This window comes from Electrophorus electricus, chromosome 16 (assembly GCF_013358815.1).
Source record: "Electrophorus electricus isolate fEleEle1 chromosome 16, fEleEle1.pri, whole genome shotgun sequence".
Classification (NCBI taxonomy): Eukaryota; Metazoa; Chordata; class Actinopteri; order Gymnotiformes; family Gymnotidae; genus Electrophorus; species Electrophorus electricus.
The window spans coordinates 7631376-7654923 of NC_049550.1; the positions used below are offsets into that span (position 1 = coordinate 7631376).

At 43.7% G+C, this 23548-nt stretch overlaps 1 protein-coding gene across 2 annotated transcripts in view; it reads left to right on the top strand.

Moving 5' to 3' along the window:
• Positions 1-23548, top strand: part of LOC113576364 (VPS10 domain-containing receptor SorCS1) — a 119148-nt gene that overhangs the window by 87312 nt on the left and 8288 nt on the right. For both annotated transcript variants that reach the window (XM_027008405.2, XM_027008406.2), the window contains exons 7-22: positions 56-174; positions 623-712; positions 2075-2254; positions 3439-3585; positions 5079-5181; positions 6871-6947; positions 8354-8445; positions 8783-8890; positions 9869-9986; positions 17419-17552; positions 19152-19265; positions 19597-19768; positions 20533-20719; positions 21844-21977; positions 22573-22696; positions 22834-22946. In XM_027008405.2, coding sequence (XP_026864206.2) covers positions 56-174; positions 623-712; positions 2075-2254; positions 3439-3585; positions 5079-5181; positions 6871-6947; positions 8354-8445; positions 8783-8890; positions 9869-9986; positions 17419-17552; positions 19152-19265; positions 19597-19768; positions 20533-20719; positions 21844-21977; positions 22573-22696; positions 22834-22946 — 2012 coding nt within the window. The remainder of the gene's footprint in view (positions 1-55; positions 175-622; positions 713-2074; positions 2255-3438; positions 3586-5078; positions 5182-6870; positions 6948-8353; positions 8446-8782; positions 8891-9868; positions 9987-17418; positions 17553-19151; positions 19266-19596; positions 19769-20532; positions 20720-21843; positions 21978-22572; positions 22697-22833; positions 22947-23548) is intronic.

Consider the following 23548-nt stretch of genomic DNA (forward strand, 5'->3'; position numbering starts at 1 on the left):
GACGTAAGCTTCTGGAATGACTCCGTTTTCCTCTTCCTGTTGTTATTTTTTTCAGAGGCTCTGTACGTCACCTGCAAGCTGCAGAACTGTACTGAGGGCAACAAGGGCAAGCCGTTTCCTGGCAACATTGACCCCAATTCCTTGGTGGTGCAGGATGAATATGTGTTTGTCCAGGTGAGTAATAAAAGGGGGAGACGTGGCAGGGGGCCCACGCCTGTGGCCCTGCGCAGCTGAAAAACACCCCTGCAAAGATTAGATTCGTGAGGGGCCAAGGAATAGGAATACATTGGCTTTTGCTGGTCAAGGGGCACATGTGAATTCACAAAGATGCCCAGCAAGCATTTGCGGGTGTTGGCCTGTGTGCCCCAACACCCCCACCCCTTCTCTCCTATCTAACTATAAAGCACATATACTGTGGGCTAAACTTGGGAAGCAATGTAATGTGACAAAGTGACTGAACAATTACAAGGTGATAAATTGTATCTCACACCTGTACACCTAACTCTAAGAGAGTTTAAAGCAGGTCAACCGCATCCCTTTAAAAATTGTCACCTGCTCTAAAAGTACCTTCCTACCTCGCTCTTTCCCTATTTTCTGTTTGTGGCTGTCTCCATTACCCGAGGTGTCAACGGGAGGCCGCCCAGTCTACTATGTGTCTTCAAAGCGAGACCTGTTCACGCCTATGAAGCTGCCCAAGTACACCCTTCCGAAGGTAGTGTAAACCAGCCACAATTCTTTCTATCATCCTCAGAAGCTTGCTCCTGAAGCGCCGAGCGTCTAATAAACCCCGGCAACAGGCATGAGTGACAGGTCCTCTCTCACGCGAGCCGGGGTGAAGGAACGCGGGGCATACCCCGAGGTCTTCTCTCGGCAGTACTGCGCCGTTAATTTCAAAATAAAAATGTTTTTCCTCTCGCCATAGTCTACACACTCTTTGTCGCGTATGACAATTAAACATGTTTTATTCAATCAGGTCCTCAACATCCCCCATCAGCTTTGTAAAGTGTAGTGGCAGAGAAGCACACACAGTCTGAGGTAGATGAAATTCACAAATTACCAGCATGGTGTTTTTGATACTAGCCAAGGCTGACAAGCTCAATTTAAACTTAATAAGCGTATCAGTCATATGCCAGTGCAGGAGGAGCGGCGCTGGGTGGGCAAGAACAAGGTTTGATGGGGATTATTAATCTGATTGAGCGCAGCATGGTGGACTCATCCTGGCTCTCCAGCTATTCCCTTCACTCCGGGCCATCATGAACATATTCGATTCCACTCTGATTGCAAATGGAAATTACAGTAACATTAATGTCATCCCCCTCCAACATATGTAAACTTGGAGGATCGAAACAAAATTTAAACATACATGATTTTTTTTTTTTTAGCAGACATTGAGGGGTATGTAAGTTAAGAGCTTGACCTCTTTTGCCACGTTTTGCAAAAGTAGAGATTGTTTAAATCCTAAATAACATTTGACATCTGTAAGCAGTTTATCAATGCAGTACAGCAGCATTTGTAAGCAGTTTATTAATGCAGTACAGCAGCATTTGTAAGCAGTTTATTAATGCAGTACAGCAGCATTTGTAAGCAGTTTATTAATGCAGTACAGTAGCATTTGTAAGCAGTTTATTAATGCAGTACAGTAGCATTTGTAAGCAGTTTATTAATGCAGTAGAGTAGCATTTGTAAGCAGTTTATTAATGCAGTACAGTAGCATTTGTAAGCAGTTTATTAATGCAGTAGAGTAGCATTTGTAAGCAGTTTATTAATGCAGTACAGTAGCATTTGGTCTGACAGAGCAGTCAAGACATTGCCCTCTTTCTTTCTGACTGTTTATTGTTAACATCTATAACCTCTGTCAACAATTTACCTTTATCATAATTAACAAAGAAGACCACAAATTATTACCAATTGTCAATATCATCCATTTTACAGCATACTTAAAAATTTATTTGGGATTCATGGAAACTATGAGTTCCCGAAATGCTGCTCTCTCCAAACATGACTGGGGCCCAGTGCAGAAGGGGCTCACTGCTACTCAGTGTCTACCAGTCCTGTACTTGGTTGTCATTCCCAGGGTCTGCATGTGATCAGCACGGACGAAAACCGCGTGGTGGCGGCCGTACAGGAGTGGAACCAGAACGACACCTACAACCTGTATGTGTCAGAGGCCGGAGGGGTCTACTACACCCTCGCCCTGGAGAACGTCATGAGCAGCATGGGACCGGAGGGAAACGTCATGATAGACCTTTACGAGGTATTCGTCGGGGCCGACGTTCCTCGCTTTAATTATCCATAGCCTAATCTACCGATCTGCTGTTACCACACTGCTCGAAATGGCTCTACCCTTTATGCTCCCTGATGAAGTGATAGTCTAGCGAGGCATGAGGTTTCTTTTTTTTTGAAAAACTGACAACTTACCCTTTCAATTAGATACAACGATACACGAAATAAAATGCTGTCCTTTTAGGATCCACCTGAATTATTACTGGGGCTCTTCTTTTCAACTGTAGTCCCACTTTCACGAATTTGCCGCCATCTTCTGATCCATTTCTTCAAAATGGTTGACCTTTTCAGAATTTACCGACGATCCATGCTGCAGAAACATGCCATTCTGCTGAACAAGTTCAGTTTTGTACAACAGGAGGCTAGGTGCCTTCGGCTTCACACAGCTTTGTAAAAATAAAGAGGCAGAATGAGTGGGTAATCTGCCATTGGAACAGATCGCTTTTCTCCATGGGGCGCCTCATTTCTCTCGCTCATCTGTACCCTTGTGTTAAAGCTGCTCTCCCTAAGGGGGTGGCCGCACAGATGTGCTGTCTAAGATGAATCCCCGCACAGACCAGCAGTGTCAAGCTATCTCCCGATCAAATAATTAAACAGCTGATGATAGCAAGCCCCTTACCCACCCCCCCCCCCACCCACTCCCACCCCCCTATACACACACCATTGCCAGTAAACTTGCATTTGGCCCAAGGAGAGAGGAGGAATCCAGTGACTTGATTGAGGTCACCACCCTTGCATTGTGTATGCTAAGAATCCCCACTGCTGGCCACACTGAGCTATTCTTCAATTACTGAGCGAGGGAGAGCCAATCACAAGCGTATCCCATTCTCATTTCTATTGGTTCCTTGTAGCTCTGAGGAGACTCTGTTCAGCTGGTGTTGATCAGTCTGTTATAGTCATTTTTCCACAGATAGATTTGGTATGCTAGCTTATGTGTAAACCATGAATGACATTTATTTAGGAATACATTTAGAAAATACCAGGAGGCATGTATTGAGCAGGATAAGCAACAGCTCACGCTGCATTTTAATAATAATTGTTTGATTTAGAGTATACAGAAAGAAAACATCTCTATGAGGACGCTTTCTTGAGTCGCTTCTTGATCCGTCCTCTGGTGGATTTTCCCTGTAGCCTCAACCTTTGAAACTTTCCTAGGTGGCAGGAATTAAGGGCATGTTTCTGGCCAACAAGAAACTGGAGGACCAAGCGAAGACATACATAACATACAATAAAGGAAGGGACTGGAGGCTGCTGCAGGCGCCCTCTTCTGACCTAAGAGGGAACAACATCCACTGCGTGCTGGTGAGAAAGAGAGAGAGTGTGTGTGTGTGTGTGTGTGTGTGTGTGTGTGTGTGTGTGTGTGTGTGTGTGTGTGTGTGTGGAGGGTCAGGGCAGGGGCAGGAACAGGTGGGGAAAGGAGAATGGGAGAGAGAAAGCTATAATGAGAGTGCTGGCGAGAATGCCTGTTAAACGCCGCCTGTCTAAAGTGTGTCTAATATAGTGCACGGAAAGCATGTGAAAGAGCAACACTCGTCAGATCGGCTCCTCAAAGTTGGATGTGACGGCACATGCCCTGTGGTAAAAAGGTCAGGTGACAGGCAGTAATGAGTTGACCATGCTCTCGAGGGATGTCAGACATTCTGGCTCCGGTACTTGCTTCTTGTTTCATTATCACATGTATTTAATTTGCAGCGTATGTGTGAGAGACAGATGGATACAAAAAAAACAGTTAAAAAATAAAGAAAATGCTGTGCCATGTAACGCTTTGTACTGACATTTTCCAAGATCTCAGAAATTGAACATGCAGAACAAGCACAGGCTGAACACTCCTGAAAGAGGAACAAAAGCACACATCTATTGATTATTTTTTTTAAATGGACTCTTCTAGCATCTTAGGTTTTCTGTAATGAGCTGTCATGTGTCCCAATCCAAACGATACCCAGCTATTATTTGTTTTGTGTAGGTAAATATAAATAACCGTGCTCCATCGGTGCAAACAAATAGATGCTCAACATTATAATTACCCTTTGATAAATTTGCCTATTTAATGGTCCTATTTGGCCTTGCTTTCAGCCTCTATTAAGAAGTTATTTGTCAGAAAATGTCAAGGTTTTAATACACTCCTAAACAACCTGCACATCATATGCCTCCCATGGCATTTTCAGAGTTATAATGAGAATTGTGGTGCTAAAGGTTATCCCAATCAAAATTAATGCTGGACTGCAACCAGTGAGGAGCATCTACCGTTGTGGGATTTGTAATTAGGGCATTTTGTTGGCTTAAGCCCCTGCCCATAGAGTGATGGTTTAGTTGAAGCCACTTAAAAGGGAATTTGTATTGATTTAGACACATTAAGTTGCTTGTGTGTGTGTAAATGGTGTGTGTGTGTGTGTGTGTCTGTGCGTGTGTGTGTGTGTCTGTGTGTGTTTGTGTGTGTGTCTGTGCATGTGTGTGTGTGTGTGTCTGTGTGTGTGTGTGTGTGTGTGTGTGTGTGTCTGTGTGCGTGTGTGTGTCTGTGTGTGTGTGTGTGTGTCTGTGCGTGTGTGTGTCTGTGCGTGTGTGTGTGTGTGTGTGTGTGTGTGTCTGTGCGTGTGTGTGTGTGTCTGTGCGTGTGTGTGTGTGTGTGTGTGTGTCTGTGCATGTGTGTGTGTGTGTGTGTGTGTGTGTGTGTGTGTGTGTGTGTCTGTGTGTGTGTGTGTGTCTGTGCGTGTGTGTCTGTGTGTGTGTGTGTGTGTGTGTGTGTCTGTATGTGTGTCTGTGCGTGTGTGTCTGTGTGTGTGTGTTATGCTCTGCAGCCATACTGCTCCCTGCATTTGCACCTGCACGTGTCAGCAAACCCATACACCTCCGGAAACATAGCAAGCAAAGAGTCTGCCCCGGGAATCATAGTGGCGTCAGGTGAGCGACAACTTGTCTTCTGCAATATTCAAAGTTCAAAGCCATAATAAACACATTCTAATCATGTCTGAATGATGCTGAGGATGAATATTAAGGACATTGCCCTGGGCTGGCCTTGAAATAGACAGACCTACTGGTACATAGGTGGGGTTGGGGATGTGAGTAAACCATAGAGAGTGTCTTTGTTGTACAGTGTTCTGAGGTGTCTGTCACTCGCATTTCTGGTGGATTGTCGATATTGAAAACACGAGTTCTTAAGATAGACAGAGCTGTAAGTCCTAAGACTAAACAGGAAGTAACAAGGGCTTCAGGCAGAAAAAATAGCTACCTAATTCTGAGAAAAGTGCTGCCGCAGCTCTTAAGCACCATAACTGCAGCTCCTTAGTTTTACGGGTACTCTTGAGCTCAACACAGCAGCGCAGGTTATTTTGGTTACTCAGAGGTTAAGGCTTTTCTTTCTTTCTTTTCCTCACTTTCATTGCACTTCCTTTGTGAGTTTTTATGACACCGTTATTACATGTTCATATTGAGTGTGCAGAGCAAGCAGCTCAGAATATGGGCTATAAACAAGATTAACGTTTTGCTCGCGTAAACAAACAGATATGCTAAGTGCTAGTCTTGGGGCCAAGGAGAGAATCTTGGGAGTTTTCTGAGTCTCCCACCTCCCCCATGCTGCCTCCTCTCTCATCTACTCCTAAATGCAAACATTTATAATAGAACATTGAAAGTGCTTGTCACTTTTTTTATATATATATGACCTCTGCAGCCATGTATCTTCTACTGGATTCAAAGACAACATCGCCTGGTAGATGAGCGCAGATGAAATATAAATGTTATGGCATGGTATCTTCATGCAAAAGTGATGCTCGGGGGAAGAGACTGTTATTAGTCTATTATTATAGTCTAGATATTATTCGCTACACTGACATCAGAATTTTAGATTTGATTGTTCAGTGATCCCTCTTCATAGGGATGGCAGATGTAACTTATTTAATTTTACAAGTTTTTCAAGTTCTGTGGTAGCAAAAAAGTTTATCTGCAAACTTGGCAGGTATTAGAGGAAAATTCTTTTGGTCCTCACAGTTTCCTATTATTCTATAAGTAACTCATATAATTTAAACTTGAAAGCACTTTTCAAGCTGTAACACTACAGCAACCTAAAATGATACCTCCTCACGTCTAACTACTAAGATAGCCTTAAGGAGGTCAACGTATAGCTGTAAGCCTGTTTGCATTATTTAATCTGCGGTGCATGCTATAATTTAGTAGTCCTGCCACTTTCTTCACCAGTACTCAATACACTTTCACGGCCTATATAACACAAACTGAAGTCCCGCTAATCAGTTGAGCCAAACCCAATCCCAATCCCACAGCAAATGATGATGTGCTGCAGTCTTTAACCAAGAGTGATTCAGAAATCTAATATGTTGAGTAATCATGTATATTTGTAAAAGCGAATCTATGTAGAGTACTATATATAGTATAGTACACTATATAATACATATGGACCATATGTAGACTACAGCATGGTAGTCTTGCCAAATCTGCATGTTGGTATCTAATTAATCTCATGTTTAAACCCTTTATCACCTCATGCCCAGTGCCCACAGTTCTCTCTCTAGTAAGCAGTTACATTAATAGCCAAATTCCCTAGCAGGCTAGAACTGGTTTCCATGCCTTTTCATGCAGGTTCCATAGGGGCAGAGCTGAGTAGCACCAACGTGAGCATTTTCATCACCTCCGATGCTGGGAACACGTGGAGGCAGGTATGAATAATAACGGCGACGTCATCTCCATCTCCTTCTCTATCTCCATCTCCAAGTCCATAAATCCAAGCGCTTCATGCAGAAATGAATAATCAAGCGATGCCGATCGAGTCGATTGGATTGGAGCAGCATGTGCGACGCCCATAGATGGCCCTTGCTGGTTTTGATGGTGTTATTTGACTTTATGGGGGGATGTGATCTAATTAAAAGTGGCGAGCGAAAGTAATTAAGAGAAAATTGATGTGGTGAAAGTTAAAACTCGCCGGGTGTGACACCCCCCCCTCCCCTTGTCAGATGTGTTGTCAGACATAATTGCAGTTGCCCTGATTTATGAAATAACGTTGTTTTAAGCATGGTGGACCCGCGATCTGGGTTCTAATCTAATCAGGCTGAAAGCCACACACATCCTGTGGAGATAAGGAGATGAAATCTCATCATAACTCGACTCATCTGGTCTCTCGGATGAATACAACACAGGAGCATGTTAAACAACTTCACTAGGCAACCTGAACAGGAGAGTAAGACAGGCTACCTAATGTGTTGCAACCAGCAAGGCCGTAGTGACATGCACTTGTGAGAAACACTTATCTGCACTAGCTGACCTCTTTGTTAGGCACACCCGTTATCAAGGTGCACGTACAGATTATTTCATATTTGCTTGAACACATTTTTCTATCAAGAAGTTGCAATATGTTTTCAGCTAGGCTGGCACATTAATATATTCCAAAGGCACGTAAGCGTATCATGTCAGTGGCTTTGTGAGGACTTCCCAACCCAACTTCACTTTTGCTTTTTACTATTTGCTGTTTGTAAATGCCTGTGGAATTTGTACTATAAGAAAATGTTTTGGGCAATTTTTCATTACTGAAGCCATCTTACATCTGTATGCTTTGATCTCTTGGCAAATTCATGCGCATGTTTCATGCGGGTTTCATGTCTAAAGAGAATTATTTTGGATTTAGGCATTTGTGCGAATGCAGGTTCACAGAGATGTGTGGTAGGTGTTTTGAAGTGTGTGAAATAATTGATGAAAGCAACGAGAAAGTGTTAACAATTTGAAAGAGAAACAGCTCACATTGAAGATTAATTTGACCCTAGTATCAATACAGCTTCGTCAACAGACACATTTTAATTCTTGTCTAAAAAATTGTTTTATTTTACTCTAAAAATAATTTGTCCAATTCAGCTTTGTGTGAGTTTTGCCCAGAAATGACCGCACACTCCTTTTAAATCTTTACTAATGGATGTATACTAAGTAGCTCAAATAAAAACCCTAAAGCAGAAATTAAAACAGCTAAAGAAACAATGGAAACAAAATAACTGAAACCATGAACAACAATAATTAGAGCTGCAAAGAACTGCTCAGACACAGAAGAAAACCCATTGTGTGTACATGTGTGTTTCAGATATTTGATGAGGAATACAGTGTTCTATATCTGGACCAAGGAGGAGCTCTAGTGGCTATCAGACATACCCCCCTCCCCATCAGACACCTATGGTAACCTCATCATGCAAGCTTACGTCGTTTATTATCCTTTATGCATATACGGCTGCTTGAATCGATTCAGCTGTACAGATACATACAATGAATGCGAATTGGGCGAATGTGAACATACTCATTAAAGCCAGTGGGCTGTGTAATGTCCTCAACAGAAGGTTGACTTGTACCAGTCAAATATGCTAAACTCATCTGACTTGGACGATGTATATTTTCAATTATTGTGGTATCTATGCATGTGTGGGCCATTCAGTATTCCCAGTGCAGTCTTGCTGTGGGACATAAAGGTGATAGGCATTGTCGCCATGTGTGACGCAGTTGTGGTGTTTCTCTGCAGGCTGAGTTTTGATGAGGGGAGAGTGTGGAATAAGTACAGCTTTACCTCATTGCCGCTGTTTGTGGATGGACTTCTGGGCGAGCCAGGCGAAGAGACTCTTATTATGACGTATGTATTAAAAACCGCGCATCACAGCTTTAAATTATTGAGAAGAATGCTTCTTCAAAAGTGTTTCTGAAAAGCTTAATAATGTGCTTTTTGAGTGAATCTTTGTGAGTTTGTGCGTTAGAGTGAATCTTTGTGTGAGTTGGATGGTCTTCATGCTTATTACTTTTCAGGGGTGTGTGTGTGTGTGTGTGTGTGTTAGTGGCTGCATGTGTGTGTCTGTGATCCTGAAAGACAACAGACAGTTGCCCATCCTTGCCCGGTTTGCTGTAAATAGGGGCAGGCTCACTCTCTAAAGGTCAAGACAAAGGTCAAAACTTAGCCCGATGGGGAAGAAGGCAAGCCATGCATATAGGCCTATTTCAGGCAATCTGAGTCAACTAGAGGAAAACCAGTGAAAATAAACTCTTTAGAAGGGTATACTGGGATGCACTGTGATTTTAGAAAATTCACTGCCATTTATTCAGAAATGCCTCATATAATGAGCTATGAGGGACTTACAAATATCCATGAAGCACCTGAAATGCAATCAGCTTCATGTAAAGGTATGATAAGCATGTTTATACTTATCATTATCCAAGGATGTTTTCACTAAGGATGTCTTTACCAAAATTGCTAAAACTGCTGATATTGAGCTATTTAGCATCAAGCAAAAGTGAGAGCGCTAACAAGTCCCTATACGCATTCATTCACTTGTTAGCATTTGTGGACAAAGCAGTCCTTATTTCATCATACCTAGACTTGCCTCCGCTGCTGAGCTCTGGGGTCGGTTTGTTTTATTGACCCAAGAATGTCAGAGCTTGCCTGTGGGGCATTTCAGCATATCAGCCCGCTAAAAGAGAAGAGACACGACGATCCGCATGCATATTCCAGCCAGAGTGGCAGCATCGTTAGCATACATCAGCAGTTCAACCAAATCTCGCTAATGACTTGGGCCAGGCACATGGCAGCCAGTGGCTGAAGGGCTGTCTTTATTTGCAGAATCTTTGGCCATGTCAGTCATCGGTCTGAGTGGCAGCTGGTGAAGATCGACTTCAGATCTATTTTTAACAGGCGGTGCACCGAGGCAGACTACCAGACCTGGCACCTCCATGACCAGGTAAGGCTCTTTGAATTGGGGGATGCTCTGTAGGGGAAGCTCTGTAGGGCAAACTCTGTGGGGACGCTCTGTGGGGACGCTCTGTAGGGCACGCTCTGTGGGGACGCTCTGTAGGGGACGCTCTGTGGGAACGCTCTGTGGGTATGCTCTATAGGGGACGCTCTGTATGGCACACTCTGTGGGGACGCTCTGTAGGGCACACTCTGTGGGGACGCTCTGTGGGGGACGTTCTGTGGGGACGCTCTGTAGGGGATGCTCTGTGTGAAGTACTTTTGCTGAAGTATTTGACACATTTCATACACGAACAAGTGATCCAGTACATGCAGGTTCATATATCCAGTATATGAAGTCATTAGCTCAAGAAGTTTCTATCCTACGGCAACAATACTATGTAATCCTCTCCCTGGACTTTTTGCTTGCATCTATGTTATTTTCTTCTTTGCAAAAGGCTATTACCATTTGTAGTGTTATATGATCACCAAATCCTATTGGACAATACTCTTTTTTTTTTCTAATTCTAAAACTTCTGGGGTTAAGACAGGGCATTCTTCATACCCACCAAATCCAGCCAACTGTAGTGGAGGTAAATGGACAGGCATAAAGCAGCCTACTGCACCCCAGCATGGCTGCACTGGCTCACAATGGGGATCTACGGAAATGCTGCTCGCGAATACAGTGGATGGCTCCATCCAACCGAGTGGCTTGTCTTCACAGCATAGTGGGGGGGAAGGGAGGTGGCATATGCTTTCTAATCAATAAGTGATGGTGCACAGATGCTGAAACTGTGCAACGATCTGCCCATCTGTTGCAATCCCGTGCATCACTGCCTGAGTACCATGCAATCAAGTGCCACTCATTTTATTTGTCTCAAGAGTTTTCTTCAGTGCAGCTTATCACTAATGCTAACGCAACAATGAATGAGAGAGGAGGTGCTTGGAAGCACTCTCTGTGATCACTAGGGACTAGGAATTCTTGCAGCCTTGAAGATGTAACCAATGTTTGGCCTGCCCAGCTAGCCTTACCCCCGTTTTGGAACATCTGATATATCTATTTGTGTTCCTTCAAAGTGAAAAATCTAGCAGAACGGAATGATCTGTGGAAATATATTTTAAAATTGTCCCAAAAAAAAGAAAGCTAGCAGGTGAACGCTATTATTATTATTATTATTATTATTATTATTATTATTTGTAAATAATCATTTTAATAAATGTGGCACCAGTCCAACAATTTACCAGTGACAGAACTTTCCCTTATTCTGTTATGTTACAGAATCTAGACTAGAACACCATGCCAACACTGTAAGAGAAAAAAACTTGTTTCTGTTCAGTATTCAGTATTCAGTGTTGTCCTTGAGTTAGACTGAAAGGGCCGATGAAAAGTGTCAGTCTCCTTGTTGATGTTCTGGGAATTGTAGAAACTTTGCAAAACTGTACACTTATTCTAGATTGTTTCATGCAATATTCTGTCTACTGACAAGTGTTCCACTGAGTTTGAAATGGGATCAGTTGAGAAGTTGGAACCAAAGTTTAAACTCAAGAATTGTTGATTGGAGACCAAAAGGATCACATTTCTCATCTCCAAAATAGTCGATCAGAGACTGGTTCCACCCTGAAACATGAGGTGTTGTGATTTATAGGGATGGATGGGGTGAGCAGTGTCCATAACCCTGTCACGTATGGTCCTCCATGTTGATTGGTTCTACTTCCAGCAGCAGTGGTCTGTGAGCCACCTCCTGACTGACCCCCTCATCTCACCCCCAGGACAAAGGTTTTATGGCAGTTTTAGGGTATTGGGCTGTCAGTGCTTCTCTATGGAATCAACGTAGAACTTTTCCAGTCTTTTCCTTAATCTGCAAGGCGTGGGGATTCCAGGGGAAGTCAAAGTCATTTCTCCTACCATCATGTTCATAAGCACACAATTGACTAAATTCTTTGTTGGCCCAAGGACACATGGTGTTTACATAAGTTATATTAATGCAAATTACCACTCATGCACACTATAGCAATCCCCACCCTGAATCAAGTAAAGTGTGAAGAGCCCCTTCATTACATACCTATACATTACTCATTTCCTTTTTTTATAAAACACTGTCAGGTCTTCAGAAGATGAAAATATATTGTTCTCACTGTGTGCACTTGCTGCAGCAATAATTCATTTATTGGAAAATGCTGTGGGTCAAGTTGCTCTGTTTACATCTTTAAACAAAATGGTATAGTTTACATCTCCATATCCTAGTCAGATTAACTGTCTTAGTAAAACCTATATCAGACAATAGTTGTGCATGTGAATGCACTTTTTTCCAAATAAAGCTTGTCCTCATCTTCAGACTATTGCTATATGGGCTGTAATAAACATGGCTGAGCAGAGCTGCTATTTTTGAACCCATTTTGGCTTAAAACACATCAGACCTGCAAATACAAGCACAACCCAAAAATCTTCCTCAGTTCAATAAGGCACATAAAGTCATGTCCTGTGTCTCAGAATGGGCATTTTACCATGAATATCACCCCACTAAAAATATATTTCCAAATGACTAACTAAATACAACTGATTTGATTATTGCTTGATAAAGAAAAAAATTATGTTGTGACTTTTAAATGTGAATCTGATAGTTGGCATGTCATTATGCATGGAATATTATATAATTTAATCATTGGTTATATCATAACTATGTATACATAAATTTTATTCTCATCACAGTGACCAATTTTCCTCATCCATGAATTTGTTTCGGCAGTGCCGTTCCACCATGCCTGCTGCCATGACAAAACTGTCACTGCACCGTGTCGCTGTCTTACGCTCATCTTTTAAAGGGAATGAGAGGAGTTAATCTGATTGGACATTTCTTTGAGTACCTGCACAACAGGTATTCATTCTAGCCCAATCACCCTTTTTGTAACTGCATCATTCTGCGCCAGATTAGTGCCTCTGCCGCCAGTCATGAAAGTAGCAAACGCCATTTGACACGCCTACATGTGCCTGCATCACAGGCGTATGCCTTGTTTCTGCACTTAACGCCGTATCCGCGAAACTAGAGCCATGTGTTGTGATGAAGAGTGTGAAAATATTGATCGTGTCCTTCATTAACAGTAATAGCCCTACTGCCCTAGACCTGTTTCAGTTTGCCTGTTGCCACAGCCATTAAGCAGATGCCATCGCTCTTTTACATTCCTTGAAAATGACCTGTGTCAGCGTACTATTTATTGGCTACATTACAGCTTTTAATGTCATTTTTCCCCACAACCTGGAGCTGAAGCTGAGGTGATTAGGTGCGCAATATTCAGTCTGAGTCTTTGACTTTATTTTGAGCTAAATAATTTATTGGTTTTCAGAATATTGATTACATACAGTTCTGTAGATATTATGAACAAAGGAAAACACGCCTATCCACTGACAACCCCCGACCCCCAACCCCCGACCCCTAATTAGGGCCATACTTGAGAAAGAAAAATAGAAAGAATAAATTAATAAACAAATAACCACAAATCCATATTTTACCTCATATAAGTCTCTATACTGCAGTCCACTGCAGCACACTGCTTTAAGTTTAAGACCATCTGATTTACAGTGGCTTCCACTCAAAGGAATATTGACCTTTTATATAATATTTTAATAGATCTGAAGGCAAATGTTCTATAACAGACCTCCACATTTTTATAAGCAAAAGGTCACTGCCTCTGATTACTGTAGCTAATTGTTCATGAAGAGATTTTTTGGATATTTCCCTAAACCACTATTAAAAAGATGGTGGCGTTTCTCTTAACCAGTTATTAAGAATATATTCACTAGCCGGGAGTGGTAATTTGTCAAGTAGTTTATGATGCAACAAGGATAATACGTTTTTGGATGGAAGCACCAGTAGGAATAAGCCCGGATCTCTTTTTAGATTTAGGGTAAGAATTCTGCCAGTTTCCTGAGGTATGAATTCCCAGAATCTTGAGATGTGTCTGCATTTCCAAAAGTGATGAAAATATGTGCCTAAACTTGTACTGCATTTCACATACAGAGGTGAGATACTGCAGTCAATTTTATTCATTGTCACTGGTGTTATATGCCGTCTATATAGTAACTTGTATTGTGTCTCCCTCAGTCAGTTGCAAAGCAAAGAAGTTCTCAGGACCTCACGACCTCCTGCCAGTCCTCATCTATTTATGTGCTATCGAAGTCCCTCTCCCATCTGTGAATCACACCACTTACGCTCCCCTGGTACTGTGAACCCTACTTGACTTTCTGACAAACAGAACTCAGATGCTGAAGACCGAGGACAGGAAATCATCTCCTGCTCGTCTCCTCACCCGTAAGGCTCTGGAGGGGCCAACAAGAGGACAGAAAGAGGAGAAATGGAGGGATGGAGCTGTAGTGTGAGAAAGAGGGCAGCGCTGTCTTTTTTACTGGCAGCTATTGATGAACTAAGCCTATCACATTAGTTTGAAGCCATGACCCTAAGATACCAAGCAGCTAATTGGCTCTTGCTGCAAAGGCCAGATAATGCATTCTGAACTTAAATGGCTGGCAGCTGGTACTCGTATCCAGGATAACAGTGAATCAAATGGAATGAATTATAATCTTTGCATGTTTTTGACCCAAAGTAAAGCAAAGTAAAGTCATTTTCTATTTTCTGCCTGTTAATTTTTAATTTATTTATTTTTTTTGCCTTAGGTAAACCCAGATCAATTATGAACTTCTTTCTGTGTAGCCTTATTCATCATTTACTAGTAGTGTTAAAGGTCCTGAGCAGATAAGCTTGCAACAATCCAGGTGCATGTTTCACCTGCATAGTAAAGGGAGCTGAAGCCTGTCCTAAACAAGCTCTCCATCCTGATTCGGTGCTCATTCGGTGATGTCACTATAACACCTAAAGTCTTCTGTGAAAGCCAGCAAAATGGAATCATGGAAATCAATTTCTTTTTAGGTTTTTGGATGCACCGTAAGCCTGCATGCTGAATCAGCACGTTCAATCTAGACAGTGTAGCCAGGCGTAACAGCCAGGTCTATAAGTTTCCATATGACTCCACTGCAGTCAGACTTGAGTAATAATTATGGACCTGACTCTAGAAAGGGGATACGTGATCTGTGTGCCCGGTGCCTCAACAGCAAGCTTGCCTTGAATACCACCAAAACAAAGCAGCTCATTGTGAACTACACGAAAAACAGAAATTGTCATACTCTCATTAATCTCAGTGGCTTACAGCAGCTGCATGGTTTTGTTTGCCAAGCTGTCAGCGTTCCCTTTATCTGTCTCTGAACATCTTTAGCAGCTTTACAAATGCACAGCCATGCCTGTTCTTTCCAGGCAGACTGAAAGGACTTACCGGCCACAGTTCTAGTGAACTCTTATAGAGGGTGCACTCACAAGGTGTATCACAGGGTCTGGTTTGGTAACCCCACCTCTCAGATGTATGCAACAACCAGTTAGAACTGCATCAAAAACCACCGGGTCTGATCTGCCACACCTCCAAGACTTTACGCAACCTACTGCTGGAGGATGGGTCCATCTTTACGGATTCCTCTCACCTGGCTGGTGACCATGTACCCAACCAGCAAAGGTTTCCCCCGATTACAACCTACACACCCTGCCTCAAAAATAGTTTCTTCCCACAGTCTGTCAGGTTTATTAACAGCGAATCATGATGGCTCATTGCTTTAAATTTTCACCCCTTAATATACCGTGTATATCCTTTAACATATATCACAGTGCATTGCTCAGCATTGCACTTTACGTCTGCTGGCATGCACCAGATGAAGTGGTGGCTGTTAATTCCTGTCATTTGCACTCTGCTCATTAAATTGAATCGATGTGTTGTTAATTGTATGTAGTACCTGAGTATTATGTGCAACACCTCTTTACAGCATGTGGAATATCTACCAGCTCCCCTGTGGAGCTCCCCTATGTTTTCCTTTAGCTCACCTTCTTTCTGCTCCCTACCCCATGTGTTGTGGTATAATAAGAATATTATTACGCAATGGACAACAAGGTTAATTTACAAAATTCTTTAACACATTCCATATTTTGTTTGATTGGGTTTCACACACAAACACATACACACACACGCACACATTGATGCCCTGGAAAATTGCACATACTTCCTCACACTTAACAAGTTACTGTGGATAAAAGTGTCTGCTAAATGAATAAACATAAACATATGTGAGCCAAACCTACTTAAGCATACCAAAGTCTTTGATGGAAATAAACACCAATAATTGCAACAGTCTAAGGGCCAAGTCTGGCACTGGGCCATCTGGTAGGCTCTGGCTTTGTTCTGTGCTCTGACAAAAGACAAGGCTGGTGTTTTGGGTAGGGATCACAGTAGTTACCTCTTGGGTCTCCTTTTCTCTCTCAAGAAAGCTTTTCTGAGCTTTGTGTGGTGCCGTCTCCCCTCCCGAGTTCCCTCAAGCCCTTGGGATTCCTTTGTTTGGCTGTGTTGTCTTTATTCGCCTTTGTGTTGTCAGATTTGTTATTGTGTTTTTGATTTACTGTTGGCGATTATAAAGCATAAATATTAGAATATTATAATTCCCACTGCTGCCAGGTGCCTCACCACCTGCCCGCTGATCCCATCTCCACTGAGACTGTCCTCTTTTCCTCTCCGTTCCCTCAGCTGGAACTTGAACTCCCTCTCTCTCAACGCTGTTGGCGCTACTCCAGCCGGTCATGTTGGGCTTTGATCTAATCTGCTCCTGTCTCCATCTTTATACAACACCCGTGAGGCTCCAATTTTGGGGCTCTCTGCTGACCTGTGGGCAGCGCCGGGCTGAGCCTGACCTTCCCGAGCTGTGATGTGCTCTTCCCCAGGGTCCACTGCAGTTATTGATCTTGCGCAGGGGGGAACGACATATGTCTGGCCCGTCTTGCGGCTCCACGGGCCGTCACGTCCCGCCGGCCTGTCTGCACATGTGCAGTGAGAATGCACCGGCTTGTGAATCGGAATAAAATGGGGATCAGATCCCATCGGCACGTCCGTGGGCGAATACGTAACAGGTGCCGTCGTTTGCCCTGTTCTGCGCCACTTGTTCTGATAAATGTAGAAGCTCTATATGATGAAAGAAGATAAATGTGCCTCCATCTTAAATGGAAAAGCCTCATTTTTATTCAAGCCTAGCTCAAATCCTGTCCCTCCAGATCAAATAGCCCTGTTTTGGGATAGCAGTTTGAGTTGGCTATAACAGGGGAGACAAAAAGAAGCCACAACTTGAAGTGCAATATACATGAAGCATAAGTGGGCTCCACCAAAACCTGGGAAAAAAAGAGCACTTTACTCTTTTCTCCTTGTGTTTTTTTTTTCTTTCCAAACCTCTGTGTTCATCTAGTTTATCTCTGCCGAACTTATTAATGGAAGCCGAAAATTGGGACAAAATCTAAACGGAAGAAAAATGTTTACCATTTTTAAAAAATGAATAACAACAAAGATTGCAAATAATCTGCTTGCAGGGTGAGCCATGCCTCATGGGGGTAAAGAGAACCTACCTCAAGCTGAAACCCATTGCCAGATGCGTTATGGGTAAGACACACTCAGTAACCATGACGTCGGAGCCCTGTGACTGCACCGAGTCTGACTTTGAATGGTGAGTAATTTTCCCCTTTTTTTTCATCCCAGGGTGTACAGGGAGAGAAAGGAGCTCCATTGTGAGCTGGTTGTTTCAGTAGAAGCCACAGTGGCTCTGTGTCTGTCTCTGTCTGCTCCTCGAGGGGAGGAGGGGAGTATCAGAAGCACTGTCATTGTGAGTGCACTGTGGCATACCGTCACGACTGCAGGGATGCTGCGACAAAACAAACAAACAGCAAAACAAACACAATGTACAGAATGAATTATGTACGGAAAAATGCACAAATTGGAAACTTATATAAACAAAATGGAGCATTTGGTTTAGAAACAAGGAAAAGAAGAGTTCACCGTCATGGCATGGGTGCAACGATTAGCATTAGAAGGAGCTCTGCTAGATTAGTTGCTGTTTCTGCTAAGTGGAAACTAGTCAGCTGTGTAACGCCCAGCTGTGTGCGAGAATATGAGGGAAAACAAAGATGAGAGACAAATGATTGGAAGTGTGTGTGTGAATATGTGTGTACACACATGTTGGTTCTGCATGACAGTGCAGTAAGTGCCGTCAAAGCTCCATAACCCTTACTCAGCTCCATAACCCTTACTCAGCCCCATAACCCTTACTCAGCTCCATAACCCTTACTCAGCCCCATAACCCTTACTCAGCTCCATAACCCTTACTCAGCTCCATAACCCTTACTCAGCCCCATAACCCTTACTCAGCTTCATAACCCTTACTCAGCTCCATAGCCCTTACTCAGCTCCATAACCCTTACTCAGCCCCATAACCCTTACTCAGCTCCATAGCCCTTACTCAGCTCCATAACCCTTACTCAGCCCCATAACCCTTACTCAGCCCCATAACCCTTACTCAGCTTCATAACCCTTACTCAGCCCCATAACCCTTACTCAGCTCCATAGCCCTTACTCAGCTCCATAACCCCTACTCAGCTCCATAGCCCTTACTCAGCTCCATAACCCTTACTCAGCTCTATAACCCTTACTCCGATCCCTGTCTTCCTCTGGAAGATATCCCACCGCTTTATTCCGTGGAGCTATACCCTCCCTCTGCTTTCTCCACAATCCCCCAGCGTGTGGCCCAAATTCAGCTTTTCTCATTTCCTGCCAACTTATCCAAAATGAATGTCACTGTGGTTGCATCCCAAATCCACGAGGGCCGTCAGGGACCGCCGCTGCATACTGCACGCATAAATAAGAGGGGCGGAGTGCCGATCGTTAACAACACTGCCGTGTCTGTGCAGTGCGTAGCCATAATTGCAGCAATTCATCGCCATCGTCTGGGGGTGCACGGACACACTGGGTTTTAACTGTAGGACAAACAACTTAAGCTCGCCTCGCCTGGCCGCACGTTCGTACAGGCGCATGCGAAGGGGTCCGTCATCAGTGACACATCTGCCAGCAGGAGGGTCTCTCTAGTAGAGCCACTCTTGTTGTCGTGGTTGGGAAGGAAAGAGATCGTAGGTGGAAGATGGAGTTTCTTTGTTGAACTACATTTTTATAGATAGTTATTAGGATGTTTTCTGTTTCATTGTCAGCGTGCACTTGACGGTTTTAGTACACCTTTGTGTAACGCCCCTGTTTGTGCACGTGTGTTTGATTACAGCGATTATGGCCATGAACGGAGGACAGACGGCAGGTGTACGCCTGCATTCTGGTTTCATCCCTCCTCCATGTCCAGGAGCTGCATGACAGGACACACTTTCCTCAACAGCACAGGGTGAGTAAACCCCTTAAGAACAGGAGGAAGAGGATCTGGGACCTAACCGCATCAAGCCCTGTGCATTAGAGTTGTGCACGATCAAATTCGGAATGCTTGTTTTGTGGTTAGATCATTTATTTTTATCAAGATCATGAACAACAACAGAATGATATAGCCATAACATTATTAATACATTAACATTATGTTATAACAATATCATTCTTAAAAACAATAACAATAACAATACAAAATAACAGTCACATTATTAATAGATGTGGGTAAAGGTTGGTTCTGATTAGTGGCCCAAATCCTGTCTCTCTCACATCTCGGACTCTGTCTGTGGGTGCAGATATAGGAAGGTGGTGTCGAACAACTGCACGGGGGGCGTGGTGGATTTGTACACCGCGCGCCAGAGGCCATGCCCTAGTCATGCGCCTGAAGGCCTCCACCTGGTCACCAGTGAGGGAACCCTCTCTGCCACCCTCAGCCACAATGTCACTTTCCTCGTCTTCCTCGAGCAGGTGAATTTCCACTGGACGCCATACGGACATGTTTCCCCCAATGCTCGTCTGGAGAAACTGCTCTGTAGAGTTATTTGGACTGGTTAACATGATTTGTTAGTGTAATATTATTACATCTGGGCTTTTGTTTGTTATATGAGAAGTGACTCGTAAAAAGACTTAACAAGGCCACTAAAAGAGAAGGCAAGTACCCCCAATTAGCTTGATGCATTTCCACTAATACTAATCGCTGGCTATTAGCTGTCACCTTCGTCTCCTCTTTAGCATGCTAAAGAATTTCTGATTTAATTGCATTTGTTTTTAACCCGAGCCCTAAAGTATCTCTAGGAAGATATGTTGCAGTGCTAAAATAAGAAGCCTGCCAGAAAAGTTCATTTCAAATCTCCCCATAGTGACACAAGGGAAGACTGTCAGAACACAGCTGTGTAAGCGAGATTAAGTGGTAGCAGGATAAACTGCAGGGCTTTGTCAGTGTCATGGAAGGCAATGCTGATGTTTCTTTTCCTCTGCAAAGAGACTGAAAATCTCAGGGTTTAGAGACAGAGAAAAGGCGGGTTTTTGCAGAAGTCAATTTATTCGCTAATTCGGTGTAAGTCAAGATGTAAAGTCCTGCATCTGCCAAAGATAGACTGGAACTGGCTGGTAATTGCTCGTTATAAAATCTCTAAGGCGGCAAACATTCTCCACCCCCATTTCTGGGAAAACCGCAGCCTTTTCTCTTTACAGATGTCTGGTTGATCAGTGACATTTGCGTTTTGCCCCAGGGCGACGGATCGAGGACCAGCATCACGGTGGACTTCGGGGATGGCAACGGCATCACGTATTCCAACGTGAGCTCCATCGAGGATGGCATCAAGCATGTCTACAAGAGCGTGGGGATCTATCGGGTGGCAGCCACGGCTGAGAACAGCCTGGGCTCCGAGACAGCTGTTCTTTTCCTGCACGTCACCTGTGAGTCCATTCGAGACCTTCTGGACTTCATGTAAAGCAAAGTGTTCAGATAGGAGGTTAAGAGGTGGAACCCTAGTGTGTGTTCATCAATGATGTCCTTGTGTTTCACCAGCAAGTTGATTATGAACTTATATTGGAGGTGAAATTTTCTGGTGATCATGCTCAGAATGTTTTGGATGTCATAAGAAGAAATAATTATGTAGTGTGTATTACCGAAAATCATTCTTTGATTAGGCTATTTTAAAAAGATTAGTTTCTTTAATAATTCTTTCTAAAAGATCTTCCCTAGGAATTGACATGTTATTAGGAACCACTGCACAAGGACTCACACCATCCAAACCTAGTTTAGAGGTTTGTTAGGTGGTTTCAGATTAATCTGTGTGCTTTCTTCCACCTATGTCAGTCCCAAAAAGGAAACACAGAAACATTTCAAAGCTAAAACAGTTACCATTTCCCCGCACCACATGTATCAGGCCAAACCACCACTATGCTATAAGCAGAAGAAGCAGTCAAACAGAGTAGTTTGATTTTAGACACCACGATATAAACACAAGAGTTCTCGCCTGGGTCTTCCGAGTGCTTTCCGGAATGGAACCGTTTCTGTGGTCCGGTGCCCCGCCGCGATCATGCTCAGAAATCGATAGGAACACTACCAGGATATCGCGCTATCGCCCTGTTCCCCTCTTGCCCTTGACAGAGCCGATCATAACCCGGTGTGGCGAGGCAGATATCGTCTTGTTATCGATCAGTGAGCACTCTGTCTTTAGATGTGTCAAACCAGCCATGCCCGGCCAACAGATACGGGGCCCGGCTGCCTCTGTAAACACGAGAGATGAAAAAAAACGTCCACAGGTGACAGAACCTCCCCGAGAGAAGCATATCCATGAATATTTTGCAGTCCGCTCTTTTTGCTTTTCAGAGGTACTGTTATAATTCGAATTTCATGGACCAACTTTGTCTTGTAAACATTTTTTCCCTCTCCCATTCATTTTTTTATTTTCCATATGTCTTTCCTCCTGGTTTATCTTTGTTCACTCTCTTCCTGTCATTCCTTCCCTGCCCCGTGCCTCCCACACTCTTTTCTTCTTTTTTTCTTTCTTTTTTGTTTTTTTACTCGGGAGTAGGTCAGCTGGAATATATCCATCTCTCTTCCCCCTTTGTGGCGGTGAAAAATAAGGAAGTCAACTTGACGGCAGTTCTGTGGCCAAGCCAAGTGGGAACTGTCACCTACATCTGGTGGTTTGGGAACAACTCGGAGGTACTCTAGCACTCCTTTTCAACCCCCATACATCACATGAGCTGGTGATCTCTCTCTCCGTCTGTGACACAGTGTACGACTGCGTTCAAAGAGGCAGGGAGTGGGAAAGCCAGCGAGCTGTAGGCTGCTCAACTGCCGTAGCCTTGACATCCAATGTAATCGGAATAATGTTTATCAATCAGAAGAATGTTGAACTATAAAAAGCTACTTTGGAAGGTTGTGTTACCACTGCAAAAGGGGATGGTTAATTTAAGGATTGTAATGTATTATTATCATCTGATGCAATTTATGTGAGAAAAAACCTTTTGTCCTGTCCCCATTAATTTCTACTTATGCCTAGATGTACCAATGCAGTGGAGTGAAGAGCTATACTTTATGCATGAATAATAATTAGCCGTGCAAGGATTTTGCAACGGGACATGCACACGTTTTAGTTTAGCGACATTCAATTTAAGCAAACATAGCAGTTTTGTAAATAGGCAGACTGACAAAGCACTCTGGGAGGATACAGCTCTCTCTCTCTCTCGCTTTCCTGTGTCTCGCTATGTCTCTCTATCTCTCCATCTCTCTCGCCTTTTTGCTTGCCTAACCCCAGCCAGTTATCACGCTCGAGGGAAGTGTGGCCTTCACGTTCCCGCAGGAGGGAACAAACATCGTCACCGTGCAGGTTGCCGCTGGCAACACTATCCTGCAGGACAGGAAGACCATCTCCGTGCATGGTGAGTGACTCTGCTGAGTCACAGCCAGTCAATATGGGGGCTCCTCGACTGGTCTGGCACACACACACACACACACACACACACACACACACACACCTATTTTTTCTATTCATCTATATTTGATCTGTTATTTGTAGAATATTTTAGCTCCCATCTGTTGGCCTTCTCCTCCAACCTGGATGACCACAACCCTGATGTGGCTGAGTGGAGACTAGACATCAGCAGGGTTATCAAGAACTCCATGGTCCAAGTGAGTGAAGACCTATTATCTCCACTTCACCACACATCATCACGCTTTTTAATCCCAGTCCTAAGGCCTCTTCTTTTCAACTGGTGTTGTGTCCAGCAGTACTGAGTGCAGGCACCGGCTCTCGCTCGACCACTGGACTCTCTTAAATGCGATTAAAGTTCTCCCCTGATCCCCGGAGCCGTTATAAGTAACCGATGGCTGGGTCTCTCTCCTCCCTCCTGAACCCCCCTTACGTGACTTTTTATGGCCAAAAGAATGATGTCGGGGAGAATTCTGTTACTGAGCGTGATAGATTGGGACACGGGAGCCGAGGCGAAGTCTGTTTTCAAAATTGAGTTTTTGAGCCCTCCGTTGGTCGAGTTCATGGACACCCCCACGCCGTGGCATGCCCAGCCGAGCGGGGTGGTGTGACGGATCGTCCTGCCGCCCGAGTGACGCCACGGTGTCTGTTATGGGCTGAGGATGGGCTGCGGTTCCGACTGAGCCAGCCCATTGCCTCCAGGCTAGCCCCTCCCACCACAACCACACACCCATGGTAAAAAGAACTTTCAGTGAAGAACCCCAACTAACCACACCGTTTATCGCTGGACAGCTAAGGTTTA